The sequence below is a fragment of the Ambystoma mexicanum genome, chromosome 2p (assembly GCF_040938575.1).
Source record: "Ambystoma mexicanum isolate Mex_15411 chromosome 2p, UKY_AmexF1_1, whole genome shotgun sequence".
NCBI lineage: Eukaryota > Metazoa > Chordata > Amphibia > Caudata > Ambystomatidae > Ambystoma > Ambystoma mexicanum.
The window spans coordinates 1,448,304,170-1,448,331,287 of record NC_090923.1 but is presented as its reverse complement, the minus strand read 5'-3'; the positions used below and the strand labels follow the sequence as shown (position 1 = coordinate 1,448,331,287).

Here is a 27,118-nt window from a genome sequence, read left to right as displayed (position 1 = left end):
ATGTTAGAGTCCTTATAGCGCGCAGATTCGCCCAAGGGCATCTTGGCGCGCGGATGTCCACAGAACTATGGAAGCGACCCTCAAAACTGAATGAAAAGTTCAGTTTTTAACAAACGGCGAAAGAGCAGGTGGTTCCCAGTCAACCTGAGTTGAGAGGGAAGACTGTTCCAAAGTTTATTAGCGGGCCACCAAGAAGGCCGGCCCCCCGTTCGCTGAAGGCCAAGCAAGCATTGCCAGAACGCAATGGTAGACAAGGAGTGTAAGGTTGAAATTTGTCCTAGAGAAAATCCTCTCCAACTTGATGGTAGGCCCAGTGAAGGACAGATATTTGAAAACAATTCTGTTTCACCGGGAGCCAATGCAGGCGATGTAACACTGGGCTGATGTGAGAGCCATACGGTGTGGTGTGTCTGTGGCTATCCGAGCAGCCATGTTTTGAAGCAGCTGTAGCCGATGGATTAGGCCAACTGGTTGGGCCAGATATAGAGCATTACAGTAATCCAACCTACTGGAAACAAGAGGCAACAACCCTGGGCCGAAGATGCGGGGGCAGGAAGGGTAGAACCTTTCCGGAGCACCCTCAGTAAAAAGAGCCCAGTTTGGAAAACCGCAATGACATGCGGGATCATAGATAAAGATGCCGAGATAGGCCCTCCGTCTTGTCATGCATTATATATATTTTGTCTCTATCAAGCGCAATTCAGGTTTGTGGAAGTTGGCTTAGTTCCATGTGTGACCCACCCAAACACATACTCTATGGCGCAACGGCCATTGAGCAGACCGGGCTTTAGCCCCCCCTTATATTTTGGGTTATGTTGACTCGCCTTGGCTGAACTACAGAGTCATGGCATGACAGGACCAGAAACAAGACAACAAACAGAGCTTGGTGCTGCTCACCGCACCAGCGTGGCACAACTGTCTGCCCTTGCGCTTTGACAGACACCATCCGTATTCGAGCTTTCAACCAGGGAATGCGTCTGTCCATACACTTGAAAGTTCTGCTATGTGGAAGCTGCCACCCAAGCACCCATTAAAGGTCTTCCTCCATTGTACTCTTTTTTGCAAACGCTACAGAATTTGCAAAAAGAGCACAATGCTGCCTTGCCCGAGAGCTCAGGAACGCTAAACACTTGTGAAAAAAGAAAAAGTGCGCTTCACTTCACCAAAGCATGCCAATCAGCAAAAGATTAAAGAAAACTGGGCTGGGGGAAGGGAATCATTTTTCAAAATGCTTATAATGTACCGGGAGCCACCAGTGACTTGACTCTCCTGGAATGGGTATTATTCTTTTTTTTTATTTTTTGTATATGGTTACAAAAACCTTTTAAGCGCAGATTCATTTTTAAACTTCAATATATGTATCAAAAACAAAATACAGATCAAAATGTAAAATAACTTCACAATACTAAAAAAAAATGAAAACATTGTCATTAACATATATACATATAATTTCCCCCAAAAAATGAAGAACACAATTTAGTCCACCAGAACCCAAAGAGACAAATAAGGAAGAGGATTCAAAGATAAAGGCCAAGTATGAAGGGGCACGACATTCAGGTGATAATATTGCTTCTTTCAATGACCTGTATCACCTTTCTTGTCAACGCTGTCTCACAACCAGAGATAAGTCTATCCCAAAACATACCTGTTGGTATTCCATCACTTCTGCCCACAAATATTTGGAAAAAGCTGCTCTTGTGAGCTAAGTGCCCTCACAATCTATCAGGAGGTGTTTTAAGGTTTGCTTCTCCGGGTTCTTACATATCACACACAGTTTATTGGCAGACTCCCCTGCCCCCATCTGGCGAGAACCTCACCAGTGTGAACCAAATTCAGCCGGAGTCTAAGGAAGTTTTTCCTAGCCTTCCAATCAGGGAATTTCACTAGGTACCTTGGGAAACTCCAATTTCTTAACCACTAAGAATGAATTTGAACGGACTGAGCTATGCATATCGTCAATAGTTGAGATCCAGTCCATCCGTTCTATTTCCTTTTTTAGTTTGTACAGGATTAACAATCAGTGTCTTGAGAACTGTGTCTGCTTTCACAAGGATCTCTCCTACCCTTGACTCCAAATTAGATAATAACATTGATTTGGAGTGCTCAAGGTGGGCCTTGATATCTGCGCATAATGTTTGTGGATATGCAGTCTTAATCAACCGAAAGAGGGAGACCAATTTGCAGTCTGCCAAGTTATTATACTTTCATTTGGCACAACGTGAAGTGAACTGCTGTCCTACTCCTCCACGTAAAAGTGCGCCGTCTGGAAACACTTTCTGTAGGAAAACAGAAATAGTGCGGGTTTAAGACAGTCACAAGCGATGGTCAGCCAGCATGGATGTGAAACACTACATGCCCAATTGCCCCTGGCCTGCAAAATGCTATAGCTAAGAAGTGGATGGAACAGATGGTTGTTAAGGCAATGACTGAGGTGTTAACATGGGAGGAAAGTGACAGCCACAGGGATCCAGCAAACTCTGCAAACACAGCTGTAAGTCCCAGAATGCAAAATAATGTCGACCTGAAAAATCTATTTAAGCCCACAGTAACTTTAAGTGATTTTAAGACGTGCAATAAAAGAAGTTGTGTAATAAACAAACATAGATATGCAGATTCTTTGCAACAAACCTCCACTATTTGGTGCAAGTATAAGATCATATGTGGTTACTTTTTCATATGACCCGTGACATAACTCGCTCACAAAGAACATTTGTAGGACAGACTCATTTGGATGGATAGTAGTGCTGCACCAAACCTACCTTCCAGCCACAATGTTAAATCATATGGGTTGGTAAGCCTGCAGAAGTTAACACAGGGCAACAGTTAACACAGGGAAACAGGCCCAATCATGGAGTGTGGTTGGGGAGGAAGGAGGCGGGTGGATTGAAGGCAGGGGTGGTCTGGACCAAAAGAGGCCTTTCAAAGTGGCCCCATATTACACATTTTCAACAAGCCCAACCCTTTTCCCATGAGAAAATGTGGAAATAAAATAGGTTATCACACAAAATAGACCCAGGGTGCAGAGGCCTCCTGGCAAAATCTCTAGAGTTCTCTAATAGGCCAGTCCACCCCTGATTGAATGTGCTGGGAAGGAGCTGGGGGTTGGAGTGAGTCTGCAAGCGCTAGAAGCGTTTTTGCAACGACAAAAAAAAAACGAAATGTAGCCGACTTGTCTTGCATAAATGGATAGTGGCAATACAATCAATAGGCCCATAATGCCCTCCTCCCACTAGTAGTAGTCAGCTCATCTCTTCCTCTCAGCCCACATCTTGTCTCAATTGTAATATAAGATGCGGAAGGTGCTCTGCTTTCCTCCAGACTCTCAGCCAAATTGCACTCTCCCCTCTGATGAACTACAAGAGGAAAATAAAATGTTTTCACCAAGGCTAGAAAAGAACAAATAGGCAGAATACATTTTAGACCTTGCCCAAACAGTGAGTGTGTCCCGGTCCTTATAACCTTCCCCTCCCAAACATGTTCCCTTCCCCCACTGCAATCTTGACATGTGGAGGACACTTTTTTAAAATACTGGCTGGGCCGATCACTATTCAGTCACACGCATATGTGTGCACCCTCGGATGCAAGCATGCATCACACAAACGTGTGAACAGCGAATGCGCATGCCACAGACCCATATAAGCCAGAGATAAACCTAGGACTCATTTTTAACACTTTTCTCAGACTGACCAGCTACCAACTGTGCCTACTCAGGAAAACCCTTCAAACCATTAATTGATGAGAGCCTTGGTGATGGCACAAACAGACTACTTGAACATTCTCTACACTGGACTCCCAAAGAAACTCGCCAGTAAGTTGAAAGATCAGGCTGCCGAAATGTGCCAGAGTATCGGAAAACAGGACTAATTGAAACCATCCCCCTACGCCCTCATCTGGCTCCCAGTGCAGAATCAAATTCAAGACATACTGAACCGTAGACAAGACCTACAGGAGAAATGGGCAACATTACCAAGAAAATCTATCTCCTTCACCCCCTACAGAATGTATCCCTTTCACCCCCTCTAAAAAACAGCCATCAGCAAATAGATGCCTCAAGCTACTCAAACAAGGTTGCTGCTTCAAGGGCCAAGTGTATGAAACAACCTCAACGATCCAAACTATCTGTAGCAGAAAACCTCTAAAAACTAGCCTTCGACTAAACCCTCCCACACCCAGGATAGCAACTGAAGGGTAGGGGATGGAGGACCAGTCCAGCATCAAGTAAGATTCTAACCACCTGCAAATGATAACCTTTTCTTACAACATCATATGCGGTGCATTATGCAATACAATTAACTCCTAAAATAAATAAATACATATCCACTTAACCAAGACCCATTGAGTTTTGTAAAGTGCCACTGAATTGAGTAATAATACCTGTTGATCTGAGGCTGCAAACAGAAATACAAGTTTTATTAAACGCTATAGGTATCGAAAAGACCCGCTTGAAATAGATGGTCCTAAAAAGAGTGGACACCAACAGTTCTGCAAGGAATTCGGGAATCAAACAGGAGAATAATTAGCAAAGAAACCTACCATGTAAAGACCAGAGCAATATCGTGGTACAGTACCCCCACAAGCTACAAAGAGGGGCCCCGGGGGGAACGCAAAGCGTTTCCCCGGGGATATTGTGGGCGCTGCACAGGCCAGCTAGCTGGCCTGAGCATAGGGTGCTTCCAGGGCTATTTAAGGGGGGCAGGGAAGGTTCGGGAGCAGGTGACGATTAGGACGAGCGTTTGTCCAGGTTGCCTGCTCCTGAGCCTTCCCTGATCTGGGCCTAGGTTGGCGGGTAGTGAAAGGAGGTAGGGTTTCTGGTAGGTAGTGGGGGAGGTTAGGCTTGGGCCTAAGTAATACTATTGTGGATAATAAAAAAATAAATATAATAAGTTTATGCAATAGCCGGGGGTACCATAGATAAGGTACCCCCCCCTTACCGCATTTTATTTGTGCAGCCTCCTTGTGGTATCCTTTAGAGGGGGGGCAGGGCTTAGGCAATCCGGTCCTACATGTTGCTGGAAGTTCGTTGGGAAGTGTGGTAGCTGCCGGTCCCTGGGGCTCTGTTTGGAGGAGAGCTGCTGCTGGGCGGACGGCAAGCCCCTCCGGGGCAAAAAATTGTCCCCTGCTGTAGTGTTCCCGTGCTGGTTGGGGGGATTTGGGATAGGTGTTGGGGTGCGTTCATCGCCCCGTGTGAGGGAGCTGCTGGGGCCAGAGGTCACGGCCAGATGTGGCAGTGCGGATCCCTTGAAGGGACCTCACTGTTATTATTGTATTGAGTGGGGAGAGGCACGGCAGGTTTTCCTCAGGGCATAGCGGTGCGGTTCCGCCCGCACGCCTCCAGTAGGCGGCGTGTACTGCTGCTTCTAAGCCCTTCTGAGAAGTGGCAGCCTTGATATGTAGGGGAGGGGTTGTAAGTCTTGGACCAATTAAGGAGCTAGGGGGGGCAATAGGGGCAGTTGCCAGGGTTTTAGGTTGGTTGGTTGACTGGGGGGGGGGGGGCACTGAATAAAAAAATAAATATATAAGGGCTGATTTTAAAGCCCTTCTTTGTACGTGTTGGGGGCTCCGTAGATCTTGTTAGGTTTAGTGCGTGTAGTTGGGCACTGGGAATTTCGGGGGTTTTCTGAAAGGAAGCTTTCCTGTTACCCTTGCCAAGAGCGGGCAAAGGGAATGATTAGAAAGGCATTCACGAGTTTTGGGGGCTTCGCGTGGGTGCTTCATGACGAATTTAGAGAAAGGTTGGCCGAGGACAGTTGGGCGGTTTGGGGGGAAATGGCTATGGATCTCTGGTTGCAATGGATGGCGCCGACAAGGCCAGCTCCAACGGTACACACGGCAAGCAGCTTAACCGTGCCTTACCGGCCCTTTCTTGGTCGCCCCACCCCGGAAGGGGTGGGGAGATAAGGCAGAGGTCAGCCCTCAGCAGCATGTTGGGCGTTCAATAAAGAAGGCTGCACAAGGATAATGTGTAAATTTAAAAACGAGTGCAGCAGGTGTGCGGGTCGGCATCCGATTACACATTGTTTTCAGGCAGGGGACAGAGGGAAAGGGCGAGGAGTGGGGCATGGAGGTGGGGGGAAGGACTGTATGCCAGTTAAAGCGGGGGGTTCCTGTAGGTTCCATCGGAAACGGAGGGGGGTGCAAAGGTTGGGGAGAGGTTTTGGGGGCGATCCCAAGGATGTTGGAGGGGGTGAGGAGGAAGACGTTTAGGTAGGGTGGGGGAGGGCCACAGGGGGATGTAACTGTGAAAAATGTTAGGGGTGGTGGCCGTCGTTGGGAGGGCATGGAGGATGGCGACGAAGCTCTCACGCTTGCAACACGACAAGGTGAGCAAGCTTTGGGGGGACGTGAGAGGGTTATAGCGGCACAGAGTTAATGAGGAGAGACTCACAGAGGTTAAGAGGATATCGCAACTTCGAGCGCACGGTAGTAGCCCCGGTTTGCAGGAGGGGCAGTAGACAGGGCACATGCTAGCGCAGGAACTGAGTATGCACAGCACAGGAGGAACTTGGCTCGTTTGGCCCTTGGTGCAGTTGGGGAAATGAGGAGAGGTGACTGCATGGACGGGGGTGCACGAGGGCCCCTGGTGCAGGTTGGAAACATGGTGTAATGGACGTAATGGACGCATGGTGTTGGAAGATTAAGTTATATGGATTGGACTGCATGGACGGGGGCGCAGGTTTGGCTCCTGGTGCAGTGGTGGGAGGAGTAATCAGGAAAAAAGGGCCTGCATGGACGGGGGTCCACTGGGCCCTCGTTGAAGGGTGGGCAACACAGCGCAATAGTAGGAAGGTGATGGAGGGCAGGGGGCAAGGGTGAACAGAAGGGTAGTAGGATAGAGGAAGAACAGGGGTCTAAGTGGGGTAGGTGCATTGTTTAAAGGATGGGTGTTAAAGCTGCGAATTATAGGGGGCCAGGTAGGAAAGGACCGGGGGGTGTTTCCGTAGTGGGAATAAGGAGCTGATCAAGGAGGATGGGTTGTCTGAGGAAGGCGTTGGTAGGGGTGGGGGAAAGGTGTAGGAGTTTGGAACTCATTCATTTAGGATGGGTGCGGCATCTGAAGGTAGTCGGTTGGGTTTATCTGAAGATACGGTGAAAAGTTGGGGTCGGTGTAGGTACAAGGGTAACTACAATGGTATATCAGGGACTTGGGTAAAGGGGCTGTTTGAAATATGGACAGGGGGCGCAGGGGATGGCTGAATGTTGCGGGATGATCGTGACTGGAAAGTGATATTGTAATTTCTTTTTCAGATGCAGTGCGGAGGTCGGGGGAAATGCCGCAGATTTGAATTGTGGGCCACTCTATTGTTAACTGGGTGGGGAAGGAGGAGGAGAAAAGGGTTTTTGGGCGCCCAATTGGGGTTCAGCTACAAAGTGATGCTGGTAAGCTGGTCAGGTTTAGGGGAGCTTCGTTGGGATAAGCAGCTGCCTATGTTGGTGGGGTTGAAAGAGAGCCTCCAGAGGGTGGGGTGATAATTCATGCTTTGGAGAATGACCTAGTAAGAGACACAGGTGTGGCTCTGCTGAGAAAAATGAAGAGGGATTTGGTATGAGTCCGGGATATATGGCCCAAGGCTAGTGTAGGGTGGACAAAACTGTTGCCAAGGAATTTGGAGGAGAGCAGTAAGTGAGGGTTCAATAGAGCGGGCGAGTAAGAGTGTCAATAGAGATGGTAAAATGTGGCTTGGCTAAAGTGTTGGTTTTGGAGCACAATGAAATAGTATATGAGGACTTCAATATTTTTCGGGAGGATGGTGTTCACCTGTCACTTTATGGGAACAGTTATTAGCTTGCAGATTTGACCTTGCAGGTGCAAGCGATAATAAGGAGTTGGAAGTAGAAGGAAGTTGGTAGGGGTGGGGCAGAAAGAACACCTCAGTGGAGGGTTTTTCTGTAGGAATCCTACACAACACTAGTCCTCGGGGTGCAAAGTACTGCCTAGCACCAGCAAGTGCATTCTGCCATTAGAGCATAGGCTTGTTACTGCCTTGCAAGGCCTCACGCGGCAATCACTTAACCGCCAAAAGTGACCATGTGCTCATTCAAAAACAAATCCCTTACATAAACACAGGTCTCTAAACGAAAACCATTCCCAAGACACGAGTAAGGGAGGATGGCTCAGTGGTCGATGTGTGCGAAAAGTAGTGGAGCAATGCTTCGTGCTGACTTCACCACGCTCCCCCAAACCCCATCATCTCGCTCCCCCCACACGCAATTCAAAACCCCAAACAAAACACCTGCTGTTTAAGGGAATGTTGAGTGCAGTGCATGGAGGTCCACATTTCAACTTCTACTTACGCTTTTTTTTTAAGACGAAACCTATCCGGAATGGTTTCTTTTTAAAATAAAAGTATAGGAAAAGTAAAACGTTTAAAATAAAGTATAGGAGCACCGCTCCCGCCCACCACAGCAACACAACTGAATTAAAACACGGGTTTTCAAGTAATAGAAAAAAAACCACAAGTAAACTGAGCTTTTAACTTTTGTATTTCATGACCGTTGTATTGGCAAGGCAAAGATCTCTATTCATATGCAATGTGGTTCCCAACCAACGGTCATGAAATGCAAATATAAAATTAACATTTGTGCGTTTACTCGTTTGCTGACAGATTGCCATAGAACTTGGCCAGGCCCAGGGATGAAACGACTGGTTAATTATAAGGCTGGCTTACCTTTAAGTGTGAGCCGGTGCCCTGGGGTGTCCTGAAATGGCGCACTAGCAGAAGAATCTTAAGAGCGTTCTGTGTCACTCTGCAGACTTCACTGAAGGGAAACTCGGGAACATAAAGTGAGTACTTTACTCCAATAGGAACACACGCCCTCTGTAGAAATCGTGCTGTGGCTGGGCCTGCGCCCTTAGTGGTTGCATGCATTTAATGCAGAAAAACACGGGCACAGCTGCAGAGATATCACAACCCTTACTCGGATCAGACGGCAGACTTTCTAATAGTTCCTATACTTTTATTTTAAAAAGAACCCATTCCGGAGCGGTTTCTTTATAAAAAATAAAAGTATAGGAACAGTGAAATGCAAAATAGAAAAGCATGGGTTTCCCCGCTCCTGCACACTTCGACCACGGCATGGTAGGTCTCAGAACCTGGCGTCACCCCAACTATTGGGAACATTGGTGAATGCATGAACCCTACCTCAACCCACCCTCGTACCACGTGATCGCAACTCCCTGGGCACATCTCCTTTAGCTCAGTTTGGGACACTATCTCACACACCCCTTCCCGAGCTTCCAACTGCAACGCCATTCTTCAGCACTAGTAGAACCCGCCTCTTTTTAAGACCCGCTCCTTACACAACATGTCCCTCACTATCAGTATATGGAGCGCACAGCTCAGGGGACAGTTTGTCACGCGCTGGTGCTGACAACTTAGCGTGACAGCCAGATGTCCTTGCCTGATGCACCCAAATGGGTTCAATTGTTTAAAAATATAGACCTTCACAAGATAGTAGATAGATAATAACAACACATATAAGTAGCAATTACACTTATTAAGGGGCAATAATCATACAGCACTAGATTTGAACAAAGGGGGAGAAGCAGGACAGAGGGAAAGAAGGCCATGAGAAGGGAGGGAAGAAAAAGAGGATAGGTGTGGGGGCTGCTGACCTTCCTGGAACCGTTGAAATCCGTGGTACAAGCAGTCACAGCACATAGGTTTGGAAGTGTCACAGCAGGTTATGGAGCCCAAACCTCAACCATATCTGACACTGCACAATTCAGGAATGTTCCAGCCTGGGTTGGGCAAACTCCACCTCCTCCACTCCCAGGCTGCAAAGGCCAGCCCAGCCTGGGCAAACTCCACCTCCTTCACTCCCAGGCAGTGAGGGGCAGCCCAGCCTGGGCAAACTCCACCTCCTCCACTCCCAGGCTGCAAAGGCCAGCCCAGCCTGGGCAAACTCCACCTCCTCCACTCCCAGGCTGCTAAGGCCAGCCCAGCCTGGACAAACTCTACCTCCTCCCACTCCCATGCTTGCTGAAACCAAACCCCACCTCCTCTAGGGAGTCCAGGCTGCTGAGCCAGCCCAGCCCGGAAAACTCCACCTCCTCCCCTCACAGGCTTTCTGAAGCTAGCCCAGCCTGGGCCTGGGAAAACTCTGCCTCCTCCCCTCAGACTTGCTAAAGCCAGCCCAGCCTGGGCAAACTCCACCTCCTCCAGTCCCCCAGGTTCAGTGAACAACACAGCCAGCCCAGCCCTATTTGCAATGCATTCATTGAAGTGCACTGCAGTACACTTGAAAAACAGAAACAGGCTTGCTGAAGCCAGCCCACCCTGGGCCCGGGCAAACTCCACCTCCACCACTCCCAGGCTTGCTGAAGCCAACCCTCCCTGGGCCCGGGCAAACTCCACCTCCTCCAGTCCCCCAGGTTCAGTGAACAACACACTGCCAGCCCAGCCCTATTTGCAATGCATTCATCATTGTTGGATTTGGTTTTCACTACTTCACCTAACAGTTGCTCTAGCTGCACTGTATAAATTTAGCAACCCCACCCACCCACGGGCTATATTTCTTTTGTCTGCATTATAATGTATACTCTAACACCACAGGTGCGCCTCCGACTGCCGCAGTGATTCTAGTGACTAACGAAGAAGGATTTATATGGGCATTGGGGCAGGCAAATGTGCATTTAGTGTTTCAGATCCCTGCTGGATGTCCATCTTGTGTCTTGAATCAAGACAGTCACAGGAGATGACCACCGGCCAACATGGATCTGAAACACTACATGCCCATTGCCCAATTGCCTATGGCCTGCGAAATGCCATAGCTAAGAAGTGGGACAGACGATTGTTAAGGCAATGACTGAGGTGATAACATGGGATCAAAGTGACAGCCGGAGGGACCCAGCAAACACAGCTTGAAATTTTAAGGTGAGTGCTCAAAGCCCACATTTAAAACTCCTGAATGAATGTAACTAATATATCGCCGTGTTCAAAACCTGCTGCTGGCACTGATGGTGGCACTGCAAATAATCGGGGCAGCTGCTGTAGAGTAACCCCCTTCAGAGTGACTCGTGGCCCCTTTCCACCTGAGGGGTTTAAAGACCCTGGCGCCATCTGACGTGAGGCACAGAACGCGTCTGACAGACTCGAGCAGGGGGAAGGGACACGTCATTTGCTAAATAAAATGATGGGATGGAGAACCACTTGCCCCAGTCACCCCTCTCTCCCTTCATTTTAATTTACAAACAACTGCCTCCCCCGCCATCACTGGGCATTAAAGCCACATGAACATGTAAATCCCAAAAGCCAAAATGATATTGTGGCTTAAAATTTTACATCCAGAATGGTAAACTTTAAGTCCCAGAATGCAAAATAATGTCGACCTGAAAAATCAATGTAAGCCTAATGTACGTTCAGGGATTTTAAGACATGTAATAAAAGTTGTGTAATAAACATAGATATGAAGATTCTTTGCAACAAACCTCCACTATTTGGTGCAAGTATAAAATCATAGGTTAGATTTTTAATTATAAACATATGACCCGTGCCGTAACTCGCTCGCAAAGAACTTTTGTAGGACAGACTCAAATGGATGGATAGTGGCATATGTCTTGGACCCTCACAGAAGTTGACACAGGGCAACAAACCCAATCCCGGAGCGTGGTTGGGGAAGGAGTCGGGTGGATTGAAAGCAGGGGTGGACTGGACCAAGAGGCCCTGGAAATAATGTTCAAATTGGCCCCATATTACATATTTTCAGCAAGCCCAACCCCTTTCCTATGTGAAAATGTGGAAATAAAAAGGGTCATCACAGAAGAGGCCCAGGGTGTAGAGGCCTACCGGAAAATCCCCAGAGTTCTCTATAGGCCAGTCCACCCATGATTGAAGGTACTGTGTGGGAAGGAGCTGGTGGTTGGGGTGGGAGTGAGTCTGCAAGCGCTAGAAGTGCATTAGCAACAACACGAAACGAAATCTAGCCGACTTGTCAGGTATATGGAGGCAAATACAATCAATAGGCCCACGAGCCCTCCCCCCCATCCTCCCACTAGTAGTAGTCATCTCTTCCTCTCAGCCCACATTTTACCTCAATTGTAACATGAGATCCGGAAGGTGCTCTGCTTTCCTCCAGGCTCTCAGCCAATGCACTCTCTAGTCTGCCCTCTGATGCACTACAAGAGGAAAATAACATTTTTTCACCAAGACTAGAAAGGAACAAATAGGCACTAGAATACATTTTAGACCTTGCCCAATGAGTGTGTCCCGGACCTTATAAACCCTCACCTCCCACTTCTAAAATGTTCCCTCACTGCAATCTTGCGTTGTCATCCCTAGTCTCGTTAGGTAGCAGGTCTTATATTGTGTTACATTGGCGAGGAGATTACTGCCTTTAAATCTCCAGGTGGTGGCATAAAAAGAGATAAACTTTATTTCCGTTCCCTGGTGCCCTGCAGTGTTTCACGCCTGTCGCTCCACCTCTGTGTGTGTGTTTCGGAGGGCACCCAGCAATTCTTAAGCATTTCCCTTGGCCTGTCCTGTACCCCTGCTCCCCCTTAGACAATCCACTCACACCACCTTGAACACCTTGTGCTTAGATGCCCTGCTTGTGAAAGACTAGGCGCTCATTGCCAAGAAGTCTCCTTCCCAAGGTAGTGGCCGGGCTTCTCTTCTCTCAGAGGTAACAATAAACAGCGCTGCTAGCATGGTCCAGTGGAAGGATGGAACACCGAGAGGGCCCTCGACAGATACCACTTAACTCACTGAGCTATCTGCCCTGCTAGTGAAGACAGGAGCTCTGCAGAAAGGCATGAGTATTAAGCACCTGGGGAGGTGCTGAAGAAAGTGACCCAGGGCCTTTTAGTTACTTATTGTATTGTTGTTTTTTTTCCGTCTGTATTGGGCCACCCTACACTTGATCTGGATGGGAAAAGGGTGCGTTATCAGTAGCTGAGGACGGTACTGGTGGTCAGAAGGGGGCGTCTAAAAGCACCTGGTCACCAGAGGGCAAAGCCTTGGGTGGCTTTTCAGTCTGGGAGCTGCTCCGGGCAGTCACCTTGCCCAGGGATTGACTGTATTCATAATGTAAAACTATCACACATCCTAGTGAGAAAAGATCCTGGCTCCATCCTGCTGCGGTTGCAGGGGCCCCCGTTTCCCTGCGGTGCATGCATCCAATGATTTGGCAAGAAGGGAATGACGCCAGCAATAAAGGGCCACCCCGAGTCCTTTCTAGCACCAGAAACCGCATCTGACGCATGCCCAATGCAGCAAAACGGCCAGACACATGATCTGCAGCACCACCCCCCCCCCTTCCCGGCTGCAACAGGTGGCCCACTTCCCGATGTACACAAAGCCCCCGCGCTCTACACATGCACCGTGGCTTCAGCATTTCATGACCTTCTTCTAAAGAAGGCCCTCGCGCATCCGTGAATTCCCGAGACGTCTGGATGAATTCTGCCAGGCCCTTCGAGCTGGCCCCCGCTGCATGTGCGCCATTCACTTTCCGAAGAAAGGTTCTGTTCTGCCAACCGTCCATGTACCAGCACTGGTCCTTGGGGAGGGAGGGGCACTGCACTGCACAGCACTGCAACATGCCTTTTGTTGGCACACCAACAATTATTTTACAAGCATGTTTCCACAGAACGAGACAAGCAAAAGGCAGGAAAACTAGTTTTGCCATTTCAACAAAAGGCATGTTTTGCAAAATGCATCGCCACTGATAAGGACAAAATGAACCGCGGGTGCTGAGGAAAGCAGAAACAAGGGGAAATACACATCTGGCCGAACAGTGTCTACTCCATCCCCAGGCATCTGGAAGGATCTTCAATACCCCTCCCCCCACCTCTACTCAGAGAATGCAACATCTATCCCCTCCCAACCAAAGAAAGCCATCCATCAGCACAGCCTGGCTATCAGATAAACTACTTGACTGGTATCTAAAGGGTGAGTAGGGTATGTGAGTCCCCGAGACCTTTAATTGGCTGGAAGAGTCGGCCCTTCCATGGTGGGACCCACGAGGCACGCGCTATTGCGCTCCTGCGCCCTCTCACCTTCACAGGGGGTGGTGTGAAAGGTCGCTATTGCGCTCCTGCGCCCTCTCACCTTCACAGGGGGTGGTGTGAAACGTCACTATTGCGCTCCTGCGCCCTCTCACCTTCACAGGGGGTGGTGTGATTGGTCGCTATTACGCTCCTGCGCCCTCTCACCTTCACAGGGGGTGGTGTGAATGGTCGCTATTGCGCCCCTACGCCCTCTCCCCTTCAGAGGTTGGTGTGAATGGTCGCTATTGCGCTCCTGCGCCCTCTCACCTTCACAGGGGGTGGTGTGAATGGTCGCTACTGCGCCCTCTCACCTTCACAGGGAGTGGTGTGAAAGATCGCTATTGGGCTCCTGCGCCCTCTCACCTTCACAGGGGGTGGTGTGATTGGTCGCTATTACGCTCCTGCGCCCTCTCACCTTCACAGGGGGTGGTGTGAATGGTCGCTATTGCGCCCCTACGCCCTCTCCCCTTCAGAGGTTGGTGTGAAAGGTCGCTATTGGGCTCCTGCGCCCTCTCACCTTCACAGAGGCTGGTGTGATTGGTCGCTATTGGGCCCTCTCACCTTCACAGGGGGTGGTGTGAATGGTCGCTATTGCGCTCCTGCGCCCTCTCACCTTCACAGGGGGTGGTGTGAATGGTCGCTATTGCGCTCCTGCGCCCTCTCACCTTCACAGGGGGTGGTGTGAATGGTCGCCATTGCGCTCCTGCGCCCTCTCACCTTCACAGGGGTGGTGTGAATGGTCGCTATTGGGCCCTCTCACCTTCACAGGGGGTGGTGTGAATGGTCGCTATTGTGCTCCTGCGCCCTCTCACCTTCACAGGGGGTGGTGTGAATGGTCGCTATTGGGCCCTCTCACCTTCACAGGGGGTGGTGTGAATGGTCGCTATTGCGCTCCTGCGCCCTCTCACATTCACAGGAGTGGTGTGAATGGTCTCCACCATCCCTTTACACAAAGCAGTTTGTTTTCCGCAAACGAAACTGGTAGAGGCAGCAGGTGGCTCTTCCCCACTCTTGACAGCAACAGGGCATTTGCCACCTTCCACACCACCATTCGCCCTACCCCGGACTGGCAAAAAGAGAGCTTATTTTGCCCGCCTAGCATAAGGTACCAGGCTGGTTTTGCGCAACGTCTGGCTACACCTGTAGTGTTTCGTGTTATATCTGATCTTCCGGGGCGTGTTAGGCCCTTCCTCCACATATGGAAAACAGTCCGAGCCTCCGCCTTCACAAGAGGCAGAGTGAGGTCACCATCAGTGGTGGAAATGAATTAGGGGGGGGTCTCAGCCTACAAGGGCGGGGGCGAAGTTTGGGGGGCGCTGCCGGGGAGACAGGGTTTAGGGGGGCAGAGCTGACAGTTGACCTCAGATTAAAGGAAAGGTCCAAAATAAGAGTTTTAAATGGCGCTATTTCTTTCATGCTGCTTCTTTTACAAACTATATATCAGTTCAACTTTATACCACTTCCATGGCACTGGTGATGAGTTACTTCACACTGCACATAATAGTTTAGACCCATCTTGCTGAGTAAATATTCTTTAAAATGCACCTTTTTCATCCCATTCTATAAAAAATAAAACGTGGGTACTATTCAAACAGGGTGATTTATGTTCGTACTTCGCCATAAACAACGTTTTCTTTTACTTGGACCACACACCTGGCACAGCTCCTGCAGCTCCCCTCCGAAAGCAGTTGGGTGGCTGCATCGTTGTGACATGGACCCGCTTTATTTATTCATTTATGCAATGTTCGTCGCATAGTCAGGTATCCCACAAACATTGCATGAATAAATATATAATTTGGGTCCATGTATCCGACGAACACTGCACAAATAAATTAATAATATGGGTCCGGGCCGAGGCCTGTAACTTCCTCTTGTGACCCCTTGCACGGGTCACCAGTGGAAGTTACAGCTAGTTCGCGGGTGATTTTTTTAACACCCCCCCCCCCCACTCCCCCATAACTGACTCTGGCCGGATCCGTCATCCGGCGAGAGCCGGCCCTAGCGCCAGCACTGGTCAACGTACCACTCACAAAAAAAATGCTGGCTTTTTCTCAACCTCTCACAGACCTCAGCCCTTCCCGTTGTCTCTGCCCCGAGGCAGCATGGTTTTGTCCCATGCTTATGGGAAGAAGGCAAATCCTAACTCACAGGCAGATTCCTGGCAATGACACCCGTCACAGGTCACGAAATGTGCTCATCCCCCACCGACGCGCCTCGTAGACAGAAAGATGGCTCCCCAGCCGCGCCCAAGCAGAAGAGTGGTTTAGTCCCACCTGTTACAGGCAAGTGCCTCCAGGTGTACAAAAAGAAGTAATGGAAGTATGTTCCCTGCTGGTCTGCCCTTCTCCCCACAAACCCCATCCCTGCGCCCCCTCCCACACACAATCCAAACCCCAAAACAAATATACCTGCTATGGGAAGGTGCAGTGCGGTGCACCGAAGTGCATGCTTCAACTTCTTCCTACACTTTTATTTCAAAACGAAACCATTCCGGAACAGTTTATTTTTAAAATAAAAGTATAGGAACAGTGAAACTTCAAAATAAAAAGTATGGGAGCGACAGACCACTGCCCACCCACCCCCTCTGCAGCATGGAGCAACTCTAATGCCCATCAGTAGTTTCTGCCTCCAAGCAACACCCTTGCAGTGCCCTGTTGCCCATAACATTCCCTGATCCTTGATCCTCAGGTTAATCGGCCTCATCGTTCCTCCCACCCTGAAATGATGCTCTAGATTTCGGGCTAGGTAATTCCAAACGGGCGTAGGTAGCCTGTACTCTCCTGTTTCTTGAGGCGACTGACTGTTGGAAGACTGCACTACTGACTACACGTGATGTGTCACATCGATGGTCACCGTTCCCCCCTTTTGTCCCATGCTCAACCACACAGAACTAGATTTAAACAAAGAGGGGGAAGCAGAACAGAGGGAAAGAAGGCCACGAGACTGAAAGGGAAGAAGAAAAGGGATAGCAGAGGGGAAGAAGGCCACGAGACAGAAAGGGAAGAGGAAAACGAGGGTAACAGTGCTCACCTTACATTTCCGTAGCTTGTAGCATTTGGAAGTGTGACAGGCTGCAGGGTTTTAGATGGAGCCCAAACAGAGCTGTACTGTGACACGTGCTGGTGATTCTGGAATGTTCAGCCTGAGCCCGGGCAAACTCCACCTCCTTGAGTCCCAGGCTGCTCAAACTCCGCCTCCTCCAGGCTTGCAAAGCTGAAGCAGCCCAGCCCAGCCTGGGCAAACTCCACCTCCTCAAGGCTTGCAATGCTGAAGCCCAGCCCAGCCTGGGCCCGGGAAACTCCACCTCCTCCATGCTTCCAATGCTGAAGCAGCCCAGCCTGGGCAAACTCCACCTCCTCCAGGCTTGCAATGCTGAAGCCCAGCCCAGCCTGGGCCCGGGAAACTCTACCTCCTCCATGCTTCCAATGCTGAAGCAGCCCAGCCCAGCCTGGGCAAACTCCACCTCCTCAAGGCTTCCAATACTGAAGCCCAGCCCAGCCTGGGCCCGGATAAACTCCACCCCCTCAAGGGTTGCAATGCTGAAGCCCAGCCCAGCCTGGGCAAACTCCACCTCCTCAAGGCTTGCAATGCTGAAGCCCAGCCCAGCCTGGGCCCAGGTAAACTCCACCTCCTCAAGGCTTGAAATACTGAAGCCCAGCCCAGCCCAGCCGGGGCAAACTCCACCTCCTCAAGGCTTGCAATGCTGAAGCCCAGCCCAGCCTGGGCCCGGATAAACTCCACCCCCTCAAGGCTTGCAATGCTGAAGCCCAGCCCAGCCAGGGCAAACTCCACCTCCTCCAGTCCCTCCCAGCCAGGCTCACTAAGAAGCCAGCCCAGCCCAGTGCCAGCCCTATTTGCAATTTCCAATTGGATTCATTGAGGTGCACTGCAAACAGGTATAAGTGCAAAACAAAAACAACATTTCAATGGGTTTACCATTACAAACAAGGTACTGTTATTTAAGCAAAATGAAACTGAGCATAGTGTTTATACTGGTAGACCATTACAACGCTAAGATTTGGGGTGCTCAAGGTGGGCCTTAATATCTGTGTATGTTTGTGGATATGCCGAAAGGGGGAGACCAATTTGCAATCTGCCAAGTTATTATACTTTCATTTGGCACAACGTGTCCTACCGTAAAAGTGCACCGCCTGCAAACACTTTCTGTAGAAAAACAGAAATAATGCGGGTTTAAGACACGTAGAAGTCGCTACACTAAGGGAGCCAGGCCTTGGCACTGGGGTGCTGGTCAGACCACACACATACACACATCCACTAACAGTTAACAAAGGACAGCCAATTACTAATGTAAAGCGTTTCATTCTTAGCAGCTGCTTTTGCATGTACACATTTTTAGGCAATTGAAATCGTGATGGGGAGTTAGTACTTGCATGTCAGGGGGGTGATTAGCAGGGCATGGGGGGCGGGTGACAGCTCATTCTCACGGCATTTCTAATCTTAAGTGTGTGTAAGAGTTGGGGGGAGAGAGATGTGCAAACCCCCGTCAACTCATGAGCAAACACTTTACACAAGATTTGTCAACTCCTAAAACCAGTCAGTCAAACTCCGGGCACCACATGCGCAAAGTCCTGACAAATGACAGGACATGTGCCAACACTTCACAACTGATGTGCAAACACATAAAACCACTCAGTCAAACTCCGGGCACCACATGCGCAAACCACACGTGCAAACACTTCACGACAGATGTGCAAACTCTTGAAACCACTCAGTCAAACTCCTGGCACCACATGCGCAAACACTTCACGACTGATGTGCAAACTCTTGAAACCACTCAGTCAAACTCCTGGCACCACATGCGCAAGCTACACGTGCAAACACTTCACGACTGATGTGCAAACTCTTGAAACCACTCAGTCAAACTCCTGGCACCACATGCGCAAACTACACGTGCAAACACTTCACTACAGATGTGCAAACACTTGAAACCATTCAGTCAAACTCCGGGCACCACATGCGCAAACTACACGTGCAAGCACTTCACGACTGATGTGCAAACTCTTGAAACCACTCAGTCAAACTCCTGGCACCACATGCGCAAAGTCCTGACAAATGACAGGACATGTGCCAACACTTCACAACAGATGTGCACATGAAACCACACATGCAAACTCCCCGTTAACGCATGTGCAAACACTTGACAGCAGATGTGAAAACTACTGAAACCACATGTGCAAACTTCTTGCGCCTCATGTGTACACACCGGAAACCAGATGTGCAAACCCCTTAAACAATATGTACAAGCTCTCCTGGCACCTACTGCGCAAACTCCTAACAAGTGACAACACTATCACTTCACGCCTGATATACCACCTCATGAAACCCCACGTGCAACCTCCTGGCACCACATGCGCAAAGTCCTGACAAATGACAGGACATGTGCCAACACTTCACAACAGATGTGCACATGAAACCACACATGCAAACTCCCCGTTAACGCATGTGCAAACACTTGACAGCAGATGTGAAAACTACTGAAACCACATGTGCAAACTTCTTGCGCCTCATGTGTACACACCGGAAACCAGATGTGCAAACCCCTTAAACAATACGTACAAGCTCTCCTGGCACCACATGCACAAACTCCTAACAAGTGACAACACTATCACTTCACGCCTGATATACCACCTCATGAAACCCCACGTGCAACCTCCTGGCACCACATGCAGAAACTCCTGAAAAAACGTGTGCAGATGTCTGACATCACATAAGCAAACTCATGACGCCGTACGTGTTAATAGCGGACACCGCATATTCAGAAATGTTATCGTTACATGTGCAAACTCAGGCCGTCCCCGCTGAAATGTACGGACACTGCTGGTGCAAACACGTAGCGCGACACGTGCGGTGCAGACACCTGGCAGCGTATGTGCAAACAGAGGACAACACGGGTACACATACGTGTCAGCGATATGTGATCCCCTGACTTCATGCCTTGCCACGGCAACTCTTCTAAGGGCGCCTTTTCGGGACTCCTCTGATGACCAGAGACTCTGCTGTCTGCACAGCACCTTGTCTATTCCGGTGCATCATTGGCTGCCGCAAAACTACGCCCCGGCGCAAACTACTGGCGCCAATCCTGCAACTCGCCCTGTTCTCAGCTCGCGGTAGAAGACGAGGATGCTCTTATATTCTGATCTAACGAGGAGGAAACGGCCTGTTAGGCTGCGCAGCATTCGGCCCGCGCCTCCCGCTCTACTGATAAAAGCGGGTCCATGCGTCCCCCTGCTACAGACACACATCCCACCCGGCTCTGCATTTCCCCCTGCTACAAACACACATGTCACTCGGCTCTGCATTTCCCCCTGCTACAGACACACATCCCACCCGGCTCTGCATTTCCCCCTGCTACAGGCACACATCTCACCCGGCGCTGCTGGCACACATCTCACCCGGCTCTGCATTTCCCCCTGCTAGACACACATCTCACCCGGCTCTGCATTCCCCCTTGCTACAGGCACACATCCCACCCGGCTCTGCATTCCCCCTTGCTACAGGCACACATCCCACCCGGCTCTGCATTTCCCTCTGCTACAGGCACGCATCTCACCCGGCTCTGCATTTCCCCCTGCTACAGGCACACATCCCACCCGGCTCTGCATTTCCCCCTGCTACAGGCACACATCCCACCCGGCTCTGCATTTCCCCCTGCTACAGACACACATCCCACCCGGCTCTGCATTTCCCCCTGCTACAGACACACATCCCACCCGGCTCTGCATTTCCCCCTGCTACAGCCACACATCCCACCCGGCTCTGCATTTCCCCCTGCGACAGGCACACATCTCACCCGGCTCTGCATTTCCCTCTGCTACAGGCACACATCCCACCTGGCTCTGCATTTCCCCCTGCTACAGGCACACATCCCACCCGGCTCTGCATTTCCCCCTGCTACAGACACACATCTCACCCCTACAAACACACATGTCACTCGGCTCTGCATTTCCCCCTGCTACAGGCACACATCCCACCCGGCTCTGCATTTCCCCCTGCTACAGGGACACATCTCACCCGGCTCTGCATTTCCCCCTGCTACAGGCACACATCCCACCCGGCTCTGTATTTCCCCCTGCTACAGACACACATCCCACCCGGCTCTGCATTTCCCCCTGCTACAGACACACATCCCACCCGGCTCTGTATTTCCCCCTGCTACAGACACACATCCCACCCGGCTCTGCATTTCCCCCTGCTACAGCCACACATCCCACCCGGCTCTGCATTTCCCCCTGCGACAGGCACACATCTCACCCGGCTCTGCATTTCCCTCTGCTACAGGCACACATCCCACCTGGCTCTGCATTTCCCCCTGCTACAGGCACACATCCCACCCGGCTCTGCATTTCCCCCTGCTACAGACACACATCTCACCCGGCTCTGCATTTCCCCCTGCCACAGCCACACATCCCACCCGGCTCTGCATTTCCCCCTGCGACAGGCACACATCTCACCCGGCTCTGCATTTCCCTCTGCTACAGGCACACATCTCACCCGGCTCTGTATTTCCCTCTGCTACAGACACACCTCACCCGGCTCTGCATTTCCGCCTGCTACAGACATCTCACCCGGCCCTGCATTTCCCCCTGCTACAGGCACATCTCACCCGGCTCTGCATTTCCCTCTGCTACAGGCACACATCTCACCCGGCCCCAGCTACAGACACACATCCCACCCGGCTCTGCATTTCCCCCAGCTACAGACACACATCCCACCCGGCTCTGCATTTCCCCCTGCTACAGCCACACATCCCACCCGGTTCTGCATTTCCCCCTGCTACAGACACACATCCCACCAGGCTCTGCATTTCCCTCTGCTACAGGCACACATCCCACCCAGCTCTGCATTTCCCCCTGCTACAGACACACATCCCACCCGGCTCTGCATTTCCCCCTGTTACAGGCACACATCCCACCCGGCTCTGCATTTCTTGCTGCTACAGGCACACATCCCACCCGGCTCTGCATTTCCCCATGTTACAGACACACATCTCACCCGGCTCTGCATTTCCCCCTGAGACAGGCACACATCTCACCCGGCCCCAGCTACAGACACACATCCCACCCGGCTCTGCATTTCCCCATGTTACACATCTCACCCGGCTCTGCATTTCCCCCTGAGACAGGCACACATCTCACCCGGCCCCAGCTACAGACACACATTCCACCCGGCTCTGCATTTCCCCCTTGCCCCTGCTACAGACACACATCCCACCCAGCTCTGCATTTCCCCGTGTTACAGACACACATCTCACCCGGCTCTGCATTTCCCCCTGAGACAGGCACACATCTCACCCGGCCCAGCTACAGACACACATCCCACCCGGCTCCGCATTTCCCCCTGCTACCGGCACATATCCCACCCGGCTCTGCATTTCCCCCTGCGACAGGCACGCATGTCACCCAGCCCCAGCTACAGACACACATCCCACCAGGCTCTGCATTTCCCCCTGCTACAGGCACACATCCCACCCGAATCTGCATTTCCCCCTGCTACAGGCCCACATGTCTCCCGGCCCCTGCTACAGGCACACATCTCACCCGGCTCTGCATTTCCCCCTGCTAGACACACATCTCACCCGGCTCTGCATTTCCGCCTGCTACAGACATCTCACCCGGCCCTGCATTTCCCCCTGCGACAGGCACACATCTCACCCGGCTCTGCATTTCCCTCTGCTACAGGCACACATCCCACCCGGCTCTGCATTTCCTCTTGCTACAGGCACACATCTCACCCGGCTCTGTATTTCCCTCTGCTAAAGACACACATCTCACCCGGCTCTGCATTTCCGCCTGCTACAGACATCTCACCCGGCCCTGCATTTCCCCCTGCTACAGGCACACATCTCACCCGGCTCTGCATTTCCCTCTGCTACAGGCACACATCTCACCCGGCCCCAGCTACAGACACACATCCCACCCGGCTCTGCATTTCCCCCTGCTACAGACACACATCCCACCCGGCTCTGCATTTCCCCCTGCTACAGACACACATCCCACCCGGCTCTGCATTTCCCCCTGCTACAGCCACACATCCCACCCGGCTCTGCATTTCCCCCTGCTACAGGCACACATCCCACCCGGCTCTGCATTTCCCTCTGCTACAGGCACACATCCCACCCAGCTCTGCATTTCCCCCTGCTACAGACACACATCCCACCCGGCTCTGCATTTCCCCCTGTTACAGGCACACATCCCACCCGGCTCTGCATTTCCCGCTGCTACAGGCACACATCCCACCGGCTCTGCATTTCCCCATGTTACAGACACACATCTCACCCGGGTCTGCATTTCCCCCTGAGACAGGCACACATCTCACCCGGCCCCAGCTACAGACACACATCCCACCCGGCTCTGCATTTCCCCGTGTTACAGACACACATCTCACCCGGCTCTGCATTTCCCCCTGAGACAGGCACACATCTCACCCGGCCCCAGCTACAGACACACATTCCACCCGGCTCTGCATTTCCCCCTTGCCCCTGCTACAGACACACATCCCACCCGGCTCTGCATTTCCCCGTGTTACAGACACACATCTCACCCGGCTCTGCATTTCCCCCTGAGACAGGCACACATCTCACCCGGCCCAGCTACAGACACACATCCCACCCGGCTCTGCATTTCCCCCTGCTACCGGCACATATCCCACCCGTTTCTGCATTTATCCCCCTGCAACAGGCACGCATGTCACCCAGCCCCAGCTACAGACACACATCCCACCAGGCTCTGCATTTCCCCCTGCTACAGGCACACATCCCACCCGAATCTGCATTTCCCCCTGCTACAGGCCCACATGTCTCCCGGCCCCTGCTACAGGCACACATCTCACCCGGCTCTGCATTTCCCCCTGCGACAGGCACACATCTCACCCGACTCTGCATTTCCCTCTGCTACAGACACACATCCCACCCGGCTCTGCATTTCCTCTTGCTACAGGCACACATCTCACCCGGCTCTGTATTTCCCTCTGCTAAAGACACACATCTCACCCGGCTCTGCATTTCCGCCTGCTACAGACATCTCACCCGGCCCTGCATTTCCCCCTGCTACAGGCACACATCTCACCCGGCTCTGCATTTCCCTCTGCTACAGGCACACATCTCACCCGGCCCCAGGTACAGACACACACCCCACCCGGCTCTGCATTTCCCCCTGCTACAGACACACATCCCACCCGGCTCTGCATTTCCCCCTGCTACAGACACACATCCCACCCGGCTCTGCATTTCCCCCTGCTACAGCCACACATCCCACCCGGCTCTGCATTTCCCCCTGCTACAGGCACACATCCCACCCGGCTCTGCATTTCCCTCTGCTACAGGCACACATCCCACCCAGCTCTGCATTTCCCCCTGCTACAGACACACATCCCACCCGGCTCTGCATTTCCCCCTGTTACAGGCACACATCCCACCCGGCTCTGCATTTCCCGCTGCTACAGGCACACATCCCACCCGGCTCTGCATTTCCCCATGTTACAGACACACATCTCACCCGGCTCTGCATTTCTCCCTGAGACAGGCACACATCTCACCCGGCCCCAGCTACAGACACACATCCCACCCGGTTCTGCATTTCCCCGTGTTACAGACACACATCTCACCCAGCTCTGCATTTCCCCCTGAGACAGACACACATCTCACCCGGCCCCAGCTACAGACACACATTCCACCCGGCTCTGCATTTCCCACTTGCCCCTGCTACAGACACACACCCCACCCAGCTCTGCATTTCCCCGTGTTACAGACACACATCTCACCCGGCTCTGCATTTCCCCCTGAGACAGGCACACATCTCACCCGGCCCAGCTACAGACACACATCCCACCCGGCTCTGCATTTCCCCCTGCTACCGGCACATATCCCACCCGGCTCTGCATTTCCCCCTGCGACAGGCACGCATGTCACCCAGCCCCAGCTACAGACACACATCCCACCAGGCTCTGCATTTCCCCCTGCTACAGGCACACATCCCACCCGAATCTGCATTTCCCCCTGCTACAGGCCCACATGTCTCCCGGCCCCTGCTACAGGCACACATCTCACCCGGCTCTGCATTTCCCCCTGCGACAGGCACACATCTCACCCGGCTCTGCATTTCCCTCTGCTACAGGCACACATCCCACCCGGCTCTGCATTTCCTCTTGCTACAGGCACACATCTCACCCGGCTCTGTATTTCCCTCTGCTAAAGACACACATCTCACCCGGCTCTGCATTTCCCCCTGCTACAGCCACACATCCCACCCGGCTCTGCATTTCCCCCTGCGACAGGCACACATCTCACCCGGCTCTGCATTTCCCTCTGCTACAGGCACACATCCCACCCGGCTCTGCATTTCCCCCTGCTACAGACACACATCCCACCCGGCTCTGTATTTCCCCCTGCTACAGACACACATCCCACCCGGCTCTGCATTTCCCCCTGCTACAGCCACACATCCCACCCGGCTCTGCATTTCCCCCTGCGACAGGCACACATCTCACCCGGCTCTGCATTTCCCTCTGCTACAGGCACACATCCCACCCGGCTCTGCATTTCCCCCTGCTACAGGCACACATCCCACCCGGCTCTGCATTTCCCCCTGCTACAGACACACATCTCACCCGGCTCTGCATTTCCCCCTGCCACAGCCACACATCCCACCCGGCTCTGCATTTCCCCCTGCGACAGGCACACATCTCACCCGGCTCTGCATTTCCCTCTGCTACAGGCACACATCTCACCCGGCTCTGTATTTCCCTCTGCTACAGACACACCTCACCCGGCTCTGCATTTCCGCCTGCTACAGACATCTCACCCGGCCCTGCATTTCCCCCTGCTACAGGCACATCTCACCCGGCTCTGCATTTCCCTCTGCTACAGGCACACATCTCACCCGGCCCCAGCTACAGACACACATCCCACCCGGCTCTGCATTTCCCCCAGCTACAGACACACATCCCACCCGGCTCTGCATTTCCCCCTGCTACAGCCACACATCCCACCCGGTTCTGCATTTCCCCCTGCTACAGACACACATCCCACCAGGCTCTGCATTTCCCTCTGCTACAGGCACACATCCCACCCAGCTCTGCATTTCCCCCTGCTACAGACACACATCCCACCCGGCTCTGCATTTCCCCCTGTTACAGGCACACATCCCACCCGGCTCTGCATTTCTTGCTGCTACAGGCACACATCCCACCCGGCTCTGCATTTCCCCATGTTACAGACACACATCTCACCCGGCTCTGCATTTCCCCCTGAGACAGGCACACATCTCACCCGGCCCCAGCTACAGACACACATCCCACCCGGCTCTGCATTTCCCCATGTTACACATCTCACCCGGCTCTGCATTTCCCCCTGAGACAGGCACACATCTCACCCGGCCCCAGCTACAGACACACATTCCACCCGGCTCTGCATTTCCCCCTTGCCCCTGCTACAGACACACATCCCACCCAGCTCTGCATTTCCCCGTGTTACAGACACACATCTCACCCGGCTCTGCATTTCCCCCTGAGACAGGCACACATCTCACCCGGCCCAGCTACAGACACACATCCCACCCGGCTCCGCATTTCCCCCTGCTACCGGCACATATCCCACCCGGCTCTGCATTTCCCCCTGCGACAGGCACGCATGTCACCCAGCCCCAGCTACAGACACACATCCCACCAGGCTCTGCATTTCCCCCTGCTACAGGCACACATCCCACCCGAATCTGCATTTCCCCCTGCTACAGGCCCACATGTCTCCCGGCCCCTGCTACAGGCACACATCTCACCCGGCTCTGCATTTCCCCCTGCTAGACACACATCTCACCCGGCTCTGCATTTCCGCCTGCTACAGACATCTCACCCGGCCCTGCATTTCCCCCTGCGACAGGCACACATCTCACCCGGCTCTGCATTTCCCTCTGCTACAGGCACACATCCCACCCGGCTCTGCATTTCCTCTTGCTACAGGCACACATCTCACCCGGCTCTGTATTTCCCTCTGCTAAAGACACACATCTCACCCGGCTCTGCATTTCCGCCTGCTACAGACATCTCACCCGGCCCTGCATTTCCCCCTGCTACAGGCACACATCTCACCCGGCTCTGCATTTCCCTCTGCTACAGGCACAC

General features: G+C 52.1%; 1 protein-coding gene across 5 annotated transcripts in view; it reads right to left on the bottom strand.

The window, feature by feature from the left end:
- The window catches only part of LOC138566076 (histone H3-like centromeric protein A), a 47,819-nt gene extending 30,682 nt beyond the window's left edge, over nucleotides 1-17,137 (bottom strand). The window contains exons 1-2 of one of the 5 annotated variants that reach the window (XR_011301831.1): nucleotides 17,015-17,137; nucleotides 12,031-12,115 (exon numbers count right to left, since the gene is read on the bottom strand). Coding sequence is in view for 1 of the 5 variants with exons in the window: in XM_069643100.1 (XP_069499201.1) it covers nucleotides 9,614-9,659 (46 nt within the window). In the remaining 4 variants the exon portion in view is untranslated. Of the gene's footprint in view, nucleotides 1-9,613; nucleotides 9,692-12,030; nucleotides 12,116-17,014 lie in introns of those variants that run through there. The other 4 variants (XR_011301833.1, XR_011301832.1, XR_011301834.1 and 1 more) reach the window with 4 other exon arrangements.
- Between the last annotated feature and the right edge of the window lie 9,981 nt (nucleotides 17,138-27,118).